This window comes from Esox lucius, chromosome 14, assembly GCF_011004845.1.
Source record: "Esox lucius isolate fEsoLuc1 chromosome 14, fEsoLuc1.pri, whole genome shotgun sequence".
Lineage (NCBI taxonomy): Eukaryota > Metazoa > Chordata > Actinopteri > Esociformes > Esocidae > Esox > Esox lucius.
In genome coordinates this window covers 18,047,566-18,065,150 of record NC_047582.1, presented here as the reverse complement: position 1 = coordinate 18,065,150, position 17,585 = coordinate 18,047,566, and the positions used below count along the sequence as shown (strand labels likewise).

General features: G+C 39.8%; 1 protein-coding gene across 6 annotated transcripts in view; it reads left to right on the top strand.

Moving 5' to 3' along the window:
• Positions 1–17,585, top strand: part of rgs3a (regulator of G protein signaling 3a) — a 142,530-nt gene that overhangs the window by 55,090 nt on the left and 69,855 nt on the right. For 5 of the 6 annotated variants that reach the window (XM_034296986.1, XM_029125042.2, XM_029125045.2 and 2 more), the window contains one exon: positions 16,225–16,359. In XM_034296986.1, the coding sequence (XP_034152877.1) occupies positions 16,225–16,359 (135 nt within the window). Of the gene's footprint in view, positions 1–8,117; positions 8,338–16,224; positions 16,360–17,585 lie in introns of those variants that run through there. The other variant, XM_029125047.2, reaches the window with a different exon arrangement.

Here is a 17,585-nt window from a genome sequence, read left to right as displayed (position 1 = left end):
GAAATCACAGTCTCTTCGAGGGGGACAAAATGTTATCAGGTGCAGTGAAAGTAAACATCTATTTGTGAAATTAAAGAATGAATTACACAGGGAAGATTGTCACAGCATTGTCACTGCGCAAGGATGGTTAGGTTTAGGTAAACATTCTGAATGGTTAGGGTTAGGATTGATGTTTAAAATTAGTGTCTGGTATACATTTCAAATGGTAGATTTTAAGGTTTGGAAAACTACAAAAAATGACATTTAAACTAAAACCTTTTGGGTCAAACTGCCAGTCTATTTAAATTTAGTAGTGCTCACCATTGTCCATAGTGGCCGGTTTTTATATAGACATTTTAACCATCTGGATAAGCACCTAATATTAACCTTTATCTGCTGAGATCAGACTTGTGTGTGTGTGCATAGGTGTGCCTGTGTTTGCCAGTGTCAAACTCACACAGGGCAAGACATTATCCCAAAACATAACTGGGCCTTGGTATTCAGACCAAATCTGAACCCTTCCTTGGTATCTGAACCTGTTTGACACACACAACACACTTACAGCATGTATGCAGACATACACACACACACACACACACACACACACACACAGAAAAATCTAAATCTAAATGGGGTTAACCCTGAATGTCACCCCTAATGCCTAACCCTAACCCTAATTTTAACCCTATCTCCAAATGTAATGCTTGCCCTAAGAAATGTCCCTATTTGTCACTAGTTATAAGTCTTTTCCAGATTTTACGGTTTGCGGACCGTTTTATACCTATTTATATATTAAAATGAGTTTGCTCCTCTGACACACTTACTTAGCTGAATGGGGACACCAATGTTGACTGCCCTTCACAAATCCTAACCCTAACCCTTAATCTTAACCTCAGATGTAACGTTGGCTATAAACCTACAACACTTAAGCCAAGAAAAGCCCTTTTGTTAAAATGGGGAGAGGAAGAAATTGCCGTTTTTGTCTCTGTTATATTCAATGGTTAAGTCAGAAACACAGACACACCGACTGATAGCACAAATATCAAACAGATATGCATAAAGAATAATACACCAAACATGCATACACCCATGCAAATGTGAACACACTGCACATCCATCAATCCTCATTCAACTGCCATTTCCATGTTCTTTTTTCTACTCATGCTTTACTTGAAGTAACCAAGTAGGCCACACAAAACACTCCATATACTTACAGTTTCAATACCAATACTGAGTTCCCCTTGCTGGATTTCAGTGTTTTATGTCACACATGCACTTGTTGGGGCAAAATAGAGTGATAGTTTATCCCTCACTTAATGAAAGGGGGCTAAATGCTGGGAGACTTTAGCCAGAGTGACAACCTTTACATACAGTGGCCCTGTGGCAGAACACTGCTTTGGGAGCTCTGGCTGTAAATCTATGAAGGTCAATTCGGGAAATGTCTTCAGCACAGAGAGATGGGAATAAAGAGTTTGGATTGGAGAGGGGTAATAGAGCTGGATGATTTTTGGGCATTGACCTCGGGGAGGTAAGACAGTTGATCTCTGTTCTCTTGACTGAGTGTTCTGTCATGTGAGGCTATTACCAGTGGGGTGATGACTGTGGCCATCCCTCCATCTGGAGTGTTTGTGTGTGTGTGTGTGAGCACACATTCAAGGTTTGTATCATGTTTGCCCCTTTAACCTGCTCCATTAGATTGTTAACAGAAATGGTAATGTTTCTTTTCTACAGTCCCAGAGTCTGTGTGTGTTTCTGCATGTAATGCAATTTGTAGTCTCGTAGCTTGTCTGAAATTATAGTGTTATCTCATCACAGCCCCAGGGAATGGACACACACAAACACATAGACACACACTCACACCACTCCACAAATACTACCACTATGTCTTTGCAAACTTGCAGGTGAAACATATGTTTCTCCTTCTTGATTAAGGCTCTAATAATGTACGGACAGATCTCCCAAGGGCTCTGTTTGGGCTTTAAACATGTACAGCCTATGTTTATGGGTTTTTTCTAATGTACATTTCACCTTCCTGGATCTCTATTAGCTCATCATTTACATGATATCTCCCTGGGTCTTTGTTAGGGCTGTAATCAGGTATGTACAGTTTATCTCCCTGGAGTTTTGTGAAGGCTCATATCTGTGTGAAAGGGATCTTACACGGACATATGCATGCACATACACACACTTGGTATGAACTGTCCTTCTCCTATACCCAGTATAAGTCCCCTCAGATTCCCTTCCCAGTGACATTGATCTAGAGGGCATCCTATTTAAGCAGCAGCTAAAAAAAAAATCCAACCCAGATTCACATAGGAGACTGAGAAGTATGTGTGTGGGTATGTGTGTGTGTGTTTGGAAAGTGTCAAATGTGTGTGTGAGCGAGAGAAAGCGAGGAAAAGCAATTAACAGACAGAAGGATACAAGACATGCTTTGAGAGAAGCTCTTTTGAGGAATACAAATACAAGTTATCACATTTATTTTCCCTCAACCTTGTGTGACTTTGGACTGGGTCAACATGGGTAACCTAGCAGACCGGGTTGGGACCAGGAAGAGGTTTATTAGGGGGGCAGACTCCCTACAGAAGCACCTGCTATCTGACTGCCCAGACGTGAGTGTATCTGGTCTACACTTCTGGATGTGTTGAAGAGTTTATAAATAAAACTGTTGTTTTGAATGTAGGTTCAGTTTAATCAGAAGTATTCTGTCTTTTTTAAGGATAATCTAAAGGACATATTAAAACTTTATTTAGAAATTTGGAACAAGCATGTGGGCAATGTGTGGGCACTAGGTTTAAATCCCATTCTCTGGCTTGGAGCTGTATATTATATATGCCCCTATATTGCCACTCTGCATAAGGAATATTAGGTCTAAAGCTAAATATATTGGTGAAGTTACTGTTGGTTCATTATCAACTGTGCTGGTTAAGGATTAACTTATTGTATGCTTTCACCTACACAGAATTCATAAGACACTTTAATTCAGCAATTCAAAGGTACCAGTTGCCACTTTGCACAGAGTAACAAAAATGTAGTTTTTCTCTTGATTATTAAATAACTAATTGAGCTGACATGAGTGAATTAGTTTAATCCAGTTTTCAATTTCATTTTGTTTGAGGGCAACACATCTGGTCAAAAAGTAGGCCAAGACACAAGGAGATTTAGGGAGATTTATGGAGTTGTAGTTTCGTAAGATAAATATTTCAGCAAATGTTTAATTAACTACATTAACCATAAACTATTGCACCCTGTTTACACCCGCTAGCTTAGCTACTAACAATAATTTGTCAGAAAACTCTGCTTTAATATTAGGTAGCTAGAGCAATATACCCCTGGACTGGGCCAACAAGGCAGGAAATAACACAGCCCCACATCATCAAAGGGACATCAACAGACCACTAACTAACCACCTTAAAACAAGGCCACAAAACCAGACAGATACTCATTTTAGACCAAGCCTACAGAGCCTAAAATGACACCAATACATTGCCATGAATTATTTGGTGTTTTTTTAGTATGAAAGGTACGCAAAGAGAAACCGGTCTACAAAGCCGATACATTTCTTTCTGATAACTGAGGTAGTCTGTTTTACCAATTTCTTTCGGCTTCTGCTTTGTATGAATGGGGCAATATACCGTTGACAGCTTTCTTATAGACTACGCTTTTTCACGCTTTGACTTGACTGGGTAAACCAGTCACAATGTTTTGGAGAGATGATACACTTAATATCTCTTCCTGGGGCACTAAACCAGGGAGCTATTGTACATTACTCACATCATTTGTATTTAAAAAAAATAAATAATAATAAATAAACAATGGAAGGAAAAAAGGCTATAGGACAGTAGATGGACTTTGAAAATAGGGTGTTGCTTGGTATCTATGCTGAAAAAGAAATCCAGTCGCAAATTAATGGAATATACTGCATGAAACTACAAATAATTTACAAATGATCTTTGACTAAATAAAAACAAAACTTGGTCCATGTCCTTTTCTTTGTCAATTTAAATAACATCAAATTGATCAGATATACAGTGTAGACATTAATGTTGTAAATCTCTATTGTAGATGAAAATGGCTGACTTTTAATGGAATACCTACATATGCATACAGAGGCCCATTATCAGCAACCATCAGTCCTGTGTTCCAAATTGCACATTTTGTTTGCTAATCCAAGTTTATCATTTTAAAAGGCTAATTGATCATTAGAGAACTATTTTGCAATTATGTTAGCACAGCTGTAAATTGGCCTTCTTTAGACTAGTTGAGTATCTGGAGCTTTAGCATTTGTGGATTCGATTACAGGCTCAAATAAAATAACTTTCTTCTGAAAGTCGTCAGTCTATTCTTGTTCTGAGAAATGTAGGCTATTCCATGTGAGAAATTGCCAAGAAACTGAAGATCTCGTACAACACTGCGTACTACTCCCTTTATGGAACAAACTGTCTCTAACCAGCATAGTAAGAGGAGTCGAGGCCCCAGTGCACTACTGAGCAAGAGAACAAATACATTAGAGTGTCTAGTTTGAGAAACAGATACCTCACAGGTCCTCAACTGGCAGCATCATTACATTTTACCCACAGTCTCAACATCAACAGTGAAGTGGTGACGGCCAGGATGCAGGCCTTCGAGGCAGAGTTGTAGAAAAAGCCATATCTCAGATTGGCTAATAAAAAGAAAATCCAAAGAACACCGACACTGAATAGAGAAATAATGGGAATAAAAGTTATGGACAAGGGAATCTAAGTTTGAGATACTTCTTAATTGTCCAACTACTGAATTAAATGGAATTCCTTTCCCATAAGTGCTTGTGCCTGCTTATGTGCAAATGTGTGTTTGTAAATATCTCTGTCTATGTCTGTTTTAATCAATCTATATTTGCCAGTCAGTGTGTACCTTTGTGTCTTTCTCTCTGTGTGTATACCCTCTCAACTGCTCTAACAACTCCATGCTATGCAGCTTGTCGTCATCAGCTGAGAGTTGCTAAGTGATATCAAACCTAGGGTTGTCAGCAAAACTGTCTTGTTTACGGTGCTCATCCATAACTGATATGACAGGGCCTTCCTACCCAGGTTTGAGAACTGCTTTACTATGACAGACAGACTATATGGCTTTACTAAATTTAATATGCTGAGACAAAGATCCTGCAGCCAGACAGTACCCATACATCTGTGTGTAATCTCCGACAGACTTCTCTTTCAATGAAATCTCAGAGATTTTTAATACATGTCCTGAGATCTAGCCTCCTAGATGAACCCCATCGCAGCTCTTGTGGGCTCCTACTGACTAGGTGTTGGTTGCAGAACTATGAGGAACAATGAGGTTCATTTGCTCACCTGTCTCACTGGAATTGTGCCTTTTTGAAGAATAGGAGGCAGTGGATTCCAGGGTATAGTTATACATAACCAAACTGACTAATGAGTAGTAAACTATGATTACACATTAATAATGCAAGATGATCCAAATGATGTGTAGTAATGGATATAACAAAGGGCAGCATTACTGTGCATAATATTAGAGGGGGAAACAATAATAGACGCTAGTGAAAGCAAACAGAAGGGTGATGGTGTTATTCTTTACTAAATAGCATGCTATCACATGGACAATAGCACGAAAGGCAGTCAATTAAATTACACTGTACTTCATCAGGATGGATATTAAAAGGTACAGAGAATGACAGGTCACTGCGGCCTACAATAATCCTGGTTATATGCAGTCCTGTACCTCTGCTGGTAGCATACAGTATGGTGCTAACAACAGCAGGCTTGTGAGTTTACCTCCCAAAGCGTGAATGTATAAAAAGGCATGTGTTCACAACTGTATATTCTGGCTAATACCACCTGTTAAATAACTCAAATTGTAGTTTTTTGTTAGTTTTTTAAGATATATACATTTAAAGTTGGAGGAATAAACAGCTGAACTAGCGCACACTACAATTATGACTTTGATAACAAATAGCATATAGGTTTTAAAACAAATCCCGAAAAACTAATCTAAACATGCATCACAAAAATAACACAAAAGAGCCCCTTTTATATCCTTCTTAGAGTGCTAGTTAGGGCAGCCAATCATGACCTAGAATATGTGTGTGTACAGGGCATGCTCTAGGGTGAATGTCTAATCAGTGATTGACTCACTGGCCATTTGACCATCTCTCAAATGCAGCGTGGGTTGACAACCAGACGTCTTGAAGCCGGGAAAACTGTAATGTCTCCTAATGTCCAGAAGGGGGAATTATTGTACACACAGGGCTCCTGTCACGTGCGTACCAGAGACCCCCGCCTCCGCCGCGATGTGGGGAGTTCAAAGAAGTGTGGGAGGCAGGGCACCCTCCGATGGGCATGCGTTGGCATCAGCTGAGGCAATGGGTATGTGTTGGCATCAGCTGAGGCAATGGGTATGTGTCGACACATTTCAGCTGGAAGGTGCAAGTGTACTGACTTTTCCTTGCGGGGTAATTGTGGTACACCAGAGGTTCCTGTAAATGTTAACGTGCGCATATGACAACAACTGACCTGAGACAATGGCGTTATGACTCGATGCAAGTCCTAAATGTCCACATTATAAGGAGTTTTAGACTGAACTATGTTAACTACAGAGCTGCATAACATTTTTTTTGAGTCATCAGGCAATCCTTTATGGGCCTGTGGCTTCAGTACTGTCCCACATAGTGCCACACAGATGTCTTGGCATGTATTAAAGTAGCACTATAAGCCCTAAAAAGAACATCCCTTCTGCAACAAAAATAGATAATATAAAGGAGACAATATATTTCTGTTATTGACAAAAACAAACAACCTTTTGTTTAGTCTGAAATAAATGAGTCATTTGAGTCATTGTATCATGTGTTGGTTTCCAATATACTGTATGCTTGCCCATAGCTCTAATGTGTATACTTCTGATAAGAGCTTCATTGTGAAGGGGAAAAATACCCAGATTAGTTTGACCTTGATTTTATAAGAGTGGGCAGGGTAGCTATGCTGTTGGCCAAAGTCAAATATTACATGAAGTTAGATGTTTCTAGATTTTGTAGATATTTATATAGACAATGCTTGTGGTAAACACAGGCTTAGGGAATCTTAGATTAGATTCAACTTTATTGTCACTGAACAGTACAAGTACAGTACAACAAAATGCAGTTAGCATCTAACCAGAAGTGCAAATAGAGGGGGGCAGAACATTTACAAGTATGTCTTATACGTTTTGCTCTTCAATTGGTTGGCTATCAATAGCCAACATACCAGAATTAATCCACAGAGGAGCTCCAATAATAATAATAATAATGCATTAAACTTATATAGGGCTTTTCTGGGAGACAAATACGGTTTATATTAGGTACAAAAACAACAAAGATGTCATAACAGTGCACCACAATGTAACATTGCTGAGTTACTGAAACGGTTGTGTATGTCCAGCCAATGCTGTTATCACATTCTATGTAATAGTCTACACTCAGTGGGTACATTTATCATCATCATTATATTCATATAATTAATACTGAATTACACTTAAGCTTTTAGCTCACTGTGTGTGTATGTGTGTGTGTGTGGTGTATGTGTGTGTGTGTGGTGTATGTGTGTGCTTATAAAAAATGTATGAATTCTCTACTTAGTTGCACTGGTTAAGAGCCTCTACTAAATAACTCAAATGTAAAACATAAAAATATAGTGGAGCATAGGAATCACAGCAGCACTCCATTTAGACCCCTCTTTTGTCATCTGAACGCTAAGACCTCATATTTTTCCTGTCTGGACTCACTGGAGATAATGATGTCATCACTTTGAGGTGGGGAGAAGGAAGCAAGGGAGAAGGAAAGAAGGAGAGGGACAGGTAATTGCAACAGGTGGGGGAGGGAGACAGACAAGAGAAAGAGGGTAAGAAGGAAAAGGAGAGATGGTACTTAAGGCCCCCTTTCTAATACATATTTATCTTATCTAAATACTTGTGATGACAAGGTGCAGTAGGACCGAACATCACATGGGAGCTAAAAGGCTGCTCCTTATCTATCTATAAATGTTAGCTTGTTTATTGGTTGGTTGGGAGTTAGCTCATTAGATGCTGGCGACTTTAAGCATTAGATTAGTGTTCAGCCGGTTCACTGGTTGCTTGCCTATACCAATTCGGGCTTGTGGGTTGTTAGATAAAATGTGATAGCGTTACAGTAGCTTGAGAGCATAGTTGGAAGATGGAACTAAGGTACATTTTGTACTGTCAGTTTATAGTATGTCTAGTGGATTCAATAGTATGTGCTTCAATTACCATGTGAGCCTCTGCAATTCTACACAGGGCTGGATGTGTAAACATGCTTCAAAGCGTCTAGGAGCATTACACCCAATGACACTGATCGTTGACGGAGATGACGTAAGCACAATCAGTATTAACCTAGCCTGTTAGCCTGTAGCTTGTGTTTTTTTATTAGAGTACTGTAAAATGTACCCAACCAGCCTACCTTCTAGGCAAAATTGCATGGCACTGATTTTGGACGTGACCATGAAAAAATACCCCAAATCCCAAAAAGTTGATTCCTGAATGTATGTATTTCTTTAAACTGACATCCACGTATATGCTTTGTAGTTATTTCCAGTTTGCTAGTTTTTTTTCAATGAACTGATTCACTTCCTATGCCCTGTGTTATTACAATAAAAACATTGTTGTGAATGGAAATATGCTTACCTACCTAAATTTGACAATTTGTCATTACAGCAATCCAGACAGAATATGACAAAAAATTGAAATATCAGAACTACAACTGTGGATCTAAGGCATGCGGTCAGTCATTTTAATTAGTCAAAACAAAACCTAAATTACTGTTGGAAATGTTGTTGCAGGTGTAGGTTAAAAAGGACATGTTTCTGCACGTAAATATACAATGTCTTAAAGAAGCATACCCTTTCAAAATTCAAAAGTCCATAAGAGTACTAAAAATGCTAAAATCTTATAATGGAAAGTGATTGATGTTCAGTACCATAATGACACATGTAGCATTTACAGTGAGGGAAAAAAATATTTGATCCCCTGCTGATTTTGTACATTTGCCCACTGACAAAGAAATGATCAGTCTATAATTTTAAAAGTAGGTTTATTTGAACAGTGTGAGACAGAATAACATCCAGAAAAACACATGTCAAAAATTTTTATAAATTAATTTGCATTTTAATGAGTGAAATAAGTATTCGACCCCTCTGCAAAACATGACTTAGTACTTGGTGGCAAAACCCTTGTTGGCAATCACAGAGGTCAGACGTTTCTTGTAGTTGGCCACCAGGTTTGCACACATCTCAGGAGGGATTTTGTCCAACTCCTCTTTGCAGATCTTCTCCAAGTCATTAAGGTTTCGAGGCTGACGTTTGGCAACTCCAACCTTCAGCTCCCTCCACAGATTTTCTATGGGATTAAGGTCTGGAGACTGACTAGGCCACTCCAGGACCTTGATGTGCTTCTTCTTGAGCCAGTCCTTTGTTGCCTTGGCCGTGTGTTTTGGGTCATTGTCATGCTGGAATACGCATCCACGACCCATTTTCAATGTCCTGGCTGAGGGAACGAGGTTCTTACCTAAGATTTGACGTTACATGGCCCCGTCCATCGTCCCTTTGATGCGATGAAGTTGTCCTGTCCCATTAACCGAGCATAATGTTTCGACCTCCATGTTTGATGGTGGGGATGGTGTTCTTGGGGTCATAGGCAGCATTCCTCCTTCTCCAAACACGGCGAGTTGAGTTGATGCCAAAGAGCTCGATTTTGGTCTCATCTGACCACAACACTTTCACCCAGTTCTCCTCTGAATCATTCAGATGTTCATTGGCAAACTTCAGACGGACCTGTACATGTGCTTTCTTGAGCTTGGGGACCTTGCGGGCGCTGCAGGATTTCTGTCCTTCACGGCGTAATGTGTTATCAGTTGTTTTCTTGGTGACTATGGTCCCAGCTGCCTTGAGATTATTGACAAGATCCTCCTGTCTAGTTCTGGGCTGATTCCTCACCATTTTCATGATCATTGCAACGCCATGAGGTGAGATCTTGCATGGAGCCCCAGATCGAGGGAGATGGACAGTTCTTTTGTGTTTCTTCCATTTGCAAATAATCACACCAACTGTAGTCACCTTCTTACCAAGCTGCTTGGAGATGGTCTCGTAGCCCATTCCAACCTTGTGTAGGTCTACAATCTTGTCCCTGACATCCTTAGACAGCTCTTTGGTCTTGGCCATGGTGGAGAGTTTGGAATCTGATTGATTGATTGCTTTTGTGGACAGGTATACTGGTTATATAGGTAAAAAACTGAGATTAGGAGCACTCCCTTTGAGAGTGTGCTCCTAATCTCAGTTCTTTACCTGTATAAAGAACTGATTAAAATCTCATTAAAATGCAGATCAATTGATAACATTTGTGACATGCGTTTTTCTAGATTTTTTTGTGGTTATCCTGTCTCTCACTGTTCCAATAAACCTACCATTATAATTTCTTTGTCAATGGGCTAATGTACAAAATCAGCAGGGGGTCAAATAAATTTTTTTCCTCACTGTATTTTGTTCAATATGTAAACATTAGTTAACAGAAATATAGTTGGCATGCTCAGATGCCATACCCAGCCCAGCAGACTGACGCATCCCCCTTTTATAGTTCGGAAGAGTATAACCATAGTTTCTGGAAGTATCAAGTAAGTAAGTTGGACGTAAGTGGTAGGATGCTAGCTGCTTTATCCCTACATAATGTTGCATACACAGAATGTGCTGGCGTAGTGCAAACTCAGGTGAACAGTGTTGACAGGAGGCAAAGGATGCATTCAGTACTCATCTGCCAGATGGCTCAGGGGGAAGGGCTCCAACCAAGGAGCAATTTAATCAATCTGATTACAGCAAAATGCTGCCTGTATTTTTAGCCACTCCAAGGCAAGCCAGTGGCCATACTTTGAATTCTTCCTTGTTAGCCTGTATTTTATGTCTTAGCTGTAGCTGTGTGTGCGAATGGATACTGAAGTTGAGGTATAGGGAACAAGGTACGAGAAATAAAAGGAGTATAAGAACTTGATCTGTTAATTTGGCACAATGATCATCTTTGGATGGAGATTTTACATGCATTCATTTTTATAGTTACTGTTTGTTATAATTCTGTTTGTTGTCAGAAGCATTTTATTGCATTGGATAACACACAAAGCTAAAGAGTTCAGCTTGGAAGTAGTTTGATGCCAAAGTATGTTCTGTCCATGTTGTGGTATTTTTCATTCTGATAGGAATCTGCATCTTGAGCTGTTTCTCCATTGCAGCAAACTGAAATTCAATTATTTAATTAGTTTCTCCCCCCTATGCTTTATTTGATAGAGTCCGTGAGGAAAGATAGAGGAGAGCTGAAAGAGCAGTCGGCCAGAATCAGTTGCTGGACAACCTTAAGCCACAAGATACTTTAATGTGTTTTCTTTACCTGACTCATGTAGTAAAGGGCTGCCTATATTCTTTGAACCCTGGTCTAGCTAGCTGCTTATTCAAACTGCTTACCATTGTGGCAGTGTCAAAGGAAAATGTTCTAGTCTACCAAGACTGTTGACACTCCAGTCATAGTCTGGTGAAGGTTTTATCGATGTCAACGTGTAATTTTGGAGGACTATGAATCATCTTCCAGCAGCTCCACACTCTGTCACTACAGTACGGTAGTCTCAGCTGGTTGCTCTGTCTGGGTTTTAAGAATAGCTAAGCACCAATGTGTTTGCTCGCATTCATTTAATTACAATTGAGTTCTATTTCTTTTCAATGCTGTATACAGCTTCATTTGGGCACATGCAACTATTTATGGATATGTGAATGCATGTTGATATATCTGCTTTAATGTAATTATGTAGGTCTGCTAAAGTACTTTACGTTCAGTGTTTTACCCAGTAAAGGATATTGACATTTGTCTGATGTTAAATTGTGTATCCACCAGTGCTGGCCTTCATATGGGATAGTTACAACTACTCTGTGCTTCACTAGTTAGGACACAGGCAGGCTAGGGACCCTATGCCTCAAGGTCCATAAGGACTTCTTGCTCACTTTTAAGGATCTGTTTGGCTTCCAGTTTGCTCCTGAGGTCTGGTCTGGGCTGCTTCCATTATTTTTCAGTGATGGATAGACATTATTAGTGAAGGGAATATCACTATTGATTTTTGCTTTCTCCCCTATAGTCTATTTCATCATTGTGTTGAGTAAGGAGAAACAGTGACTCACTCTTTCTCTGATTATCTTTATCCCTTTCTTTTTTGTCTTCCTCTTTCTCATTCCTTGGGGTTCTCATTTCATCTCTCTTCCTCTCGATGCATTATCAGTAGCTATAGCTTGGACAAGTACAGCGGCACTCTGACTGTGTATGGACCTGGTTTGTGTGGAACTCTCCGCAGACATTATCTCTGGTCGCAGACTTTCACAATTTCAAAGAAATTCCCCAGTGACAGGAATCTGGCTTTAACATTAAAACAATCACAGTTCTAAATACATCAGGCAGAATTACTATCAAAATCCTTTGCATCTTAAAGACAAAAAAAATTGTGAATAAGTGAAATACTCACTGTCAGTGTGCACATAGAGAAGGACAGTCCATTTTTTAACATAACATGAGTCAGAGCTGTATTGCCTAATTTCAGTGTGGCCTATTATGTTTTGATCATACATTGTTATTGAGAAGGAGTCACTTGTTTTGGCTGTACACCTCCTATCACGTGCTTAGAGAGTTGCTAATCCACTAGAACGTAGACAGCATTCTGCATTGGGAGCTTGTTGGAACATCAGAGACAGACGGTGAGGTGGCCCTTTGGGCAGCTTTCATGGCCCGTTATTTTTCTCTATATTTAGTTTTCAAAATGTCTTGTGGCAATTAAAATGTTCTCACACTATTGAGGAAGCATTTTTGCAGTGTACAGTTGTGCTCATAAGTTTGCATACCCTGGCAGGAATTGTGACCTTTTGGCATTTTTTATTGAAAATATGAGTACACTGTCTTTTATTTAAGGATAGTGATCATATGAAGCCATTTGATATCACATTTATCTTTTGGTAGCTTTTTAAATCATATTATAACAGAAATCACCCAAACGGCCCTGATCAAAAGTTTACATACCCAAGAATGTTTGGCCTTGTTACAGGCACACAAGATGAGACACACAGGTGAATTTCCCCCACCTGTGGCTTTTTAAATCACAATTAGTGTGTGTGTATAAATATTAAATGAGTTTGTTAGCTCTCACATGGATGCATTGAGCAGGCTAGATAGTGAGCCATGGGGAGCAGAAAATAACCTGTAAAAGACCTGTGTAACAAGGTAATGGAACTATATAAAGATAGAAAAGGATATAAAAAGATATTCAAAGCCTTGCAAATGCCAGTCAGTACTGTTCAATCACTTATCACTTTAAATTCTGGGATCTCTTGATACCAAGTCAAGGTCAGGTAGACCAAGAAAGATTTCGGCCAAAACTGCCAGAATAATTGTTCGGGATACAAAGAAAAACACACAGGTAACCTCAGGAGAAATACAGCCTTCTCTGGTAAAATATTGTAATTGTTTTGGGTGGGGTGTGAGCTCTAAAGGCACAGGGGTTCTTGTGAAAATTGATGGCAAGGTGAATGCAGCATGTTATGAGAAAATCCTGGCAGATAAATTGCATTCATCTGCACGAAAGCTGCGCTTGGGACGCTCTTGGACTTTCCAGCACAAAAATGACCCTAAGCAAAGGCTAAGTTGACCCTCCAGTGGTTACAGCAGAAAAAAGTTCCTGGAGTGACCATCACAGTCTCCTGACCTTAATATCATCGAGCCACTCTGGGGAGGGTCTCAAACGTCTGGTTCATGCAAGACGACCAAAGACTTTGCATGACCTGGAGGCATTTTGCCAAGACGAATGGGCAGCTATACCACCTGCAAGAATTCGGGGCCTCATAGACAACTATTACAAAATACTGCATACTGTCATTGATGCTAAAGGGGGTAATATACAGTATTAAGAACTAAGGGAATGCAGACTTTTGAACAACGTCAGTGCATTTTTTTCTTTGTTGCCATGTTTTGTTTTATGATTGTGCCCTTCTGTTATGGCCTACATTTGAATGTGAATCCCATAAGAAATTAAAGACATGTTTTTTCCTGCTCACTCGTGTTTTCTCTACAAATGGTACATATATTAGCAATTCTCTAAGGGTATGCAAACTTTTGAGCACAACTGTAATAAGCTTGTGAGCATCCCAAAGGACCACAGACTAAGGCATTTAGCTTTAAGCAAATCCTACAGGACAGATCCATCTCAGAGGACATTCAAAAAATGGAAAAACAGCTAAAAATAACCCTGATACCAAAGAGATATTTTTCCTTAAAGATGGAATTTAAAAATGTAAAACAAGGACATGAACTTAGATTGAATGAATGAAAGATCTTCTGAATGTTTAAATATACTAGTCTTGTTTTGAGTTTCACTTTTGGTGTGTGTGTCAGTGTTGTGGGGGGTCATATGGTATATGTGAAATGCTTGTTTTTCTTTCCTGAAGAAAGTCTGAGGATGACACAACAGCTCAAAATGTATTGACCCTTTTTAAGGCCAAAGGATTTTCTACTAGTTGTTCTGTTGCCCTTTAATATGTTATCCTTTGTACAAATCCACTGTTAATAGGTAATAGAAGAGTTTTGCCCATTATGTATGTCTCCAACAAAACCAGTTTAGTTTACATTTCACCATGCGCACACACACACACACACCATGTAGCCACATCAGATATTATACATGTTAACTGATATCTAAGTGTTGGTGTTGTGATCTGTACAGTATACTGAACAAACTACCATCTCGATGTTGATCTATACAAAATGGTACATTTGAAGAAATTTGTATATACTTATGTGTGTGTTTGTGACTCAAAAGTCAAGCACATGAGATGCCACTGTAATTGTAATCAGTATCAGAAAAAAAACACAGCTGAGCGTGTAGACATTAGGTTGAGCAAAGGATTCATTTCTCTAGCTCCTGGGACAGGATTGGAAAGGATAAAAGGAGGTTTTAAAAAGAGGATGTGAAAAGGCAATGAATTGAGAAAAGGGAACTAAGTCTGTTAAGTAGCTAAGGAAAGTAATGAAACTGATCAAGAAAACAAAGCTTGGAAAATGTGATGGTCTGAGTGTAGTGAGTGTGTAAAAGTGAGGCCAAAAAGGAAAGAATACAAAAGTAGCGAACGCGGTTCAATCCTTTATTGTATTTGTAATAAAGAGAAAAACAGCATCACCTCATGCTGTCAGTCTTGACAAACAATAATCTGTGAGGTGCGGTGGGTGAACAACAGGATATAAACACAACTAAACAGTGATTGGAAACCGGTGCGTCCTCAGGATGCGTTGCTGCCATCACTCTCCTGCTGGTGGTTAGTATACTGGTGAGGTGGAGCGCCGGATTGGAAGGGGAGTGGCTGTGCCACGCGGAGCAGACGTTACAGAAAAGATGAAAGGAAGGATGCTCAGAAAGGATAGGATGAAAGAAAATAATTTTTTTTTGAAAGAACATATTAATCATAGTAGTGCAAAACAGTTCAACTATATGATAAAAACATAAAAATATATATGTATATATATTACATATTACATACATAAAACAATAAAGTAGTTTACTCAAGGTTTGTATATAGTTCAAAGTTGATATATGGCTCCAAGTCACTAGGTTTATACTGTATATGGCTCCACATCATGGTTGTAAAATCACTCCAAGAGGTTGTTTTATCATTGATATTTTTTCACTATTGTTCACTATTTTACATATTCTCATCTCTCACTGGCCTGTGCTGGCCTGGACTGTACCATTGGGTCAGCGTAATTATCTGTGACTAAGTGGATATGACCCCCCCACACACACACACACATACACACACACACCCTGCCTTGGGCTTTCATCTCTCCATGGGTGTGGAGACCATTAACGATATCTCTCTAACACTTTCTGTTCCTCTCTCCCATTTGCCATCATTCATTCTTTCATTAATTTGCTTTCATTTTCTCTCTCATTTCCTCTGTTTCTCCCCCTCCTAAAAAAGAGGTCCTGCCTCCATGGAGACACATTCACAAAAGGCCCTTTTTTTAACCAAACTGTCAAACCTGTGACAAAAAGAAAAATTAAGCATTGGGTAAAAGGAGAATAACTAACCCTCTAATCCTTCCCTCTCCCATCTCTTTCTCTCTGTTCTGTCTCTTCCATCTCTCTCTCTCTCTTCTCAATCTCTCTGTGTCCATCTCTCTCTTTATCTGGCTGTGCAGAAGTGTGACTGCCTGCTCAGTCTAGAAGCCTACTCCGCTGACCAGAAGCGGCGTGTGTGTCAGTGTCTGAAGGACAACATCAACAAACAGCTCCAGCTCCAGAGGAGTGTGCCCTTCAGCCCTTCTAATGACCAAGTAAGAAACACACACACACACACACACACACACAAACAACCTCATCTTGCCACTCGTGGGCTTATCTGGGCTCACTCATCCTTGCTCCCATTCACTAGCTGGATCACTGCAGAAGTGCATGGCTTGTACTGTAGTCATGGTGAGAGTGCAGGAGTTTTTTTATGGCTGAACAGTACTCCAAGAACTGATTGACCCATTTTTACCCGTTCATTGGAGAAAACAGGGAGGGATTTACGTCGATCTAATTGAACAATTTAAAAGTACACCTGTATCTTGGGTAACTATTTTATCGAAAGAGTTAAGGATGATCCATTGTTACAGTAAGCTGTATTCTTACTTCCTCTGAGTGGAAGGTTTGAACGGACACACAGACAGACAGACTAATGGAGAGACGGGTGGACACTGTCCTGCAGTAACCAGATGTGGTCCTATAGTCCTCTCCAGTTTCATTATGTGTTTAGTCTCAACACCTGCTGTCCATTAGGCGTTTATTCTCCCCGCCACATAAAAGAGATGGAAGAGCTAACACTTTCCTCCCTCTCACTCGTTCAATCAACTAGGGAATACATGTTCCTCTCCCTTGTTTTGTCTTTATCCTTTTCACCTTTCCCGACATCCTGGCAGTGTGTGAGTGTGTGTATGCAGGCGTGCATTAGTGTGTGTGTGTGTGTGTGTGTCATGTGCGTATTTACGTGAATTATATGTGTGTGTATGGGTTGGTTTCCGGATGCAGCAGCTGTTTTTCCAGGTTGACCTATTTACCACCAAGAGGGATACAGAAGAAATAAGTCAATATTTGTCAAAGAAATAAGGAATGAGGATAGTTTTAGGACACGGGTGGGAAATCCTTGGCCTTTAAGGGCCACATTGAGATTTCCAAATTCTGCAGAAGACCCCACCGATTTTTCTGTTTATTAAAAGCAAGTTGGGAAATGACTGCTTGAACAAAAAGTGGTCCATTTTCATTTCTCCAAACGTGTTATATAGTTTTAGACAGTTAACTCCTGAATGTTATTTAAGTCCTCTCAGGCCCTAGGTGGATCAGGCTGACATTGAGAACTCTTGGCCATGCTCCCAGTCATCCAGGACCAGGGGAAGGTACTAGAAATAGTGAATGACCTCAACCCCCGAGCTGTGAGCTGTGAGACTTCAGTATACTAAAGCAGAGCTATCATGACGTGTGATACTGTACCTCAAGTCTGTGACCATCAACACAAAATCACCTG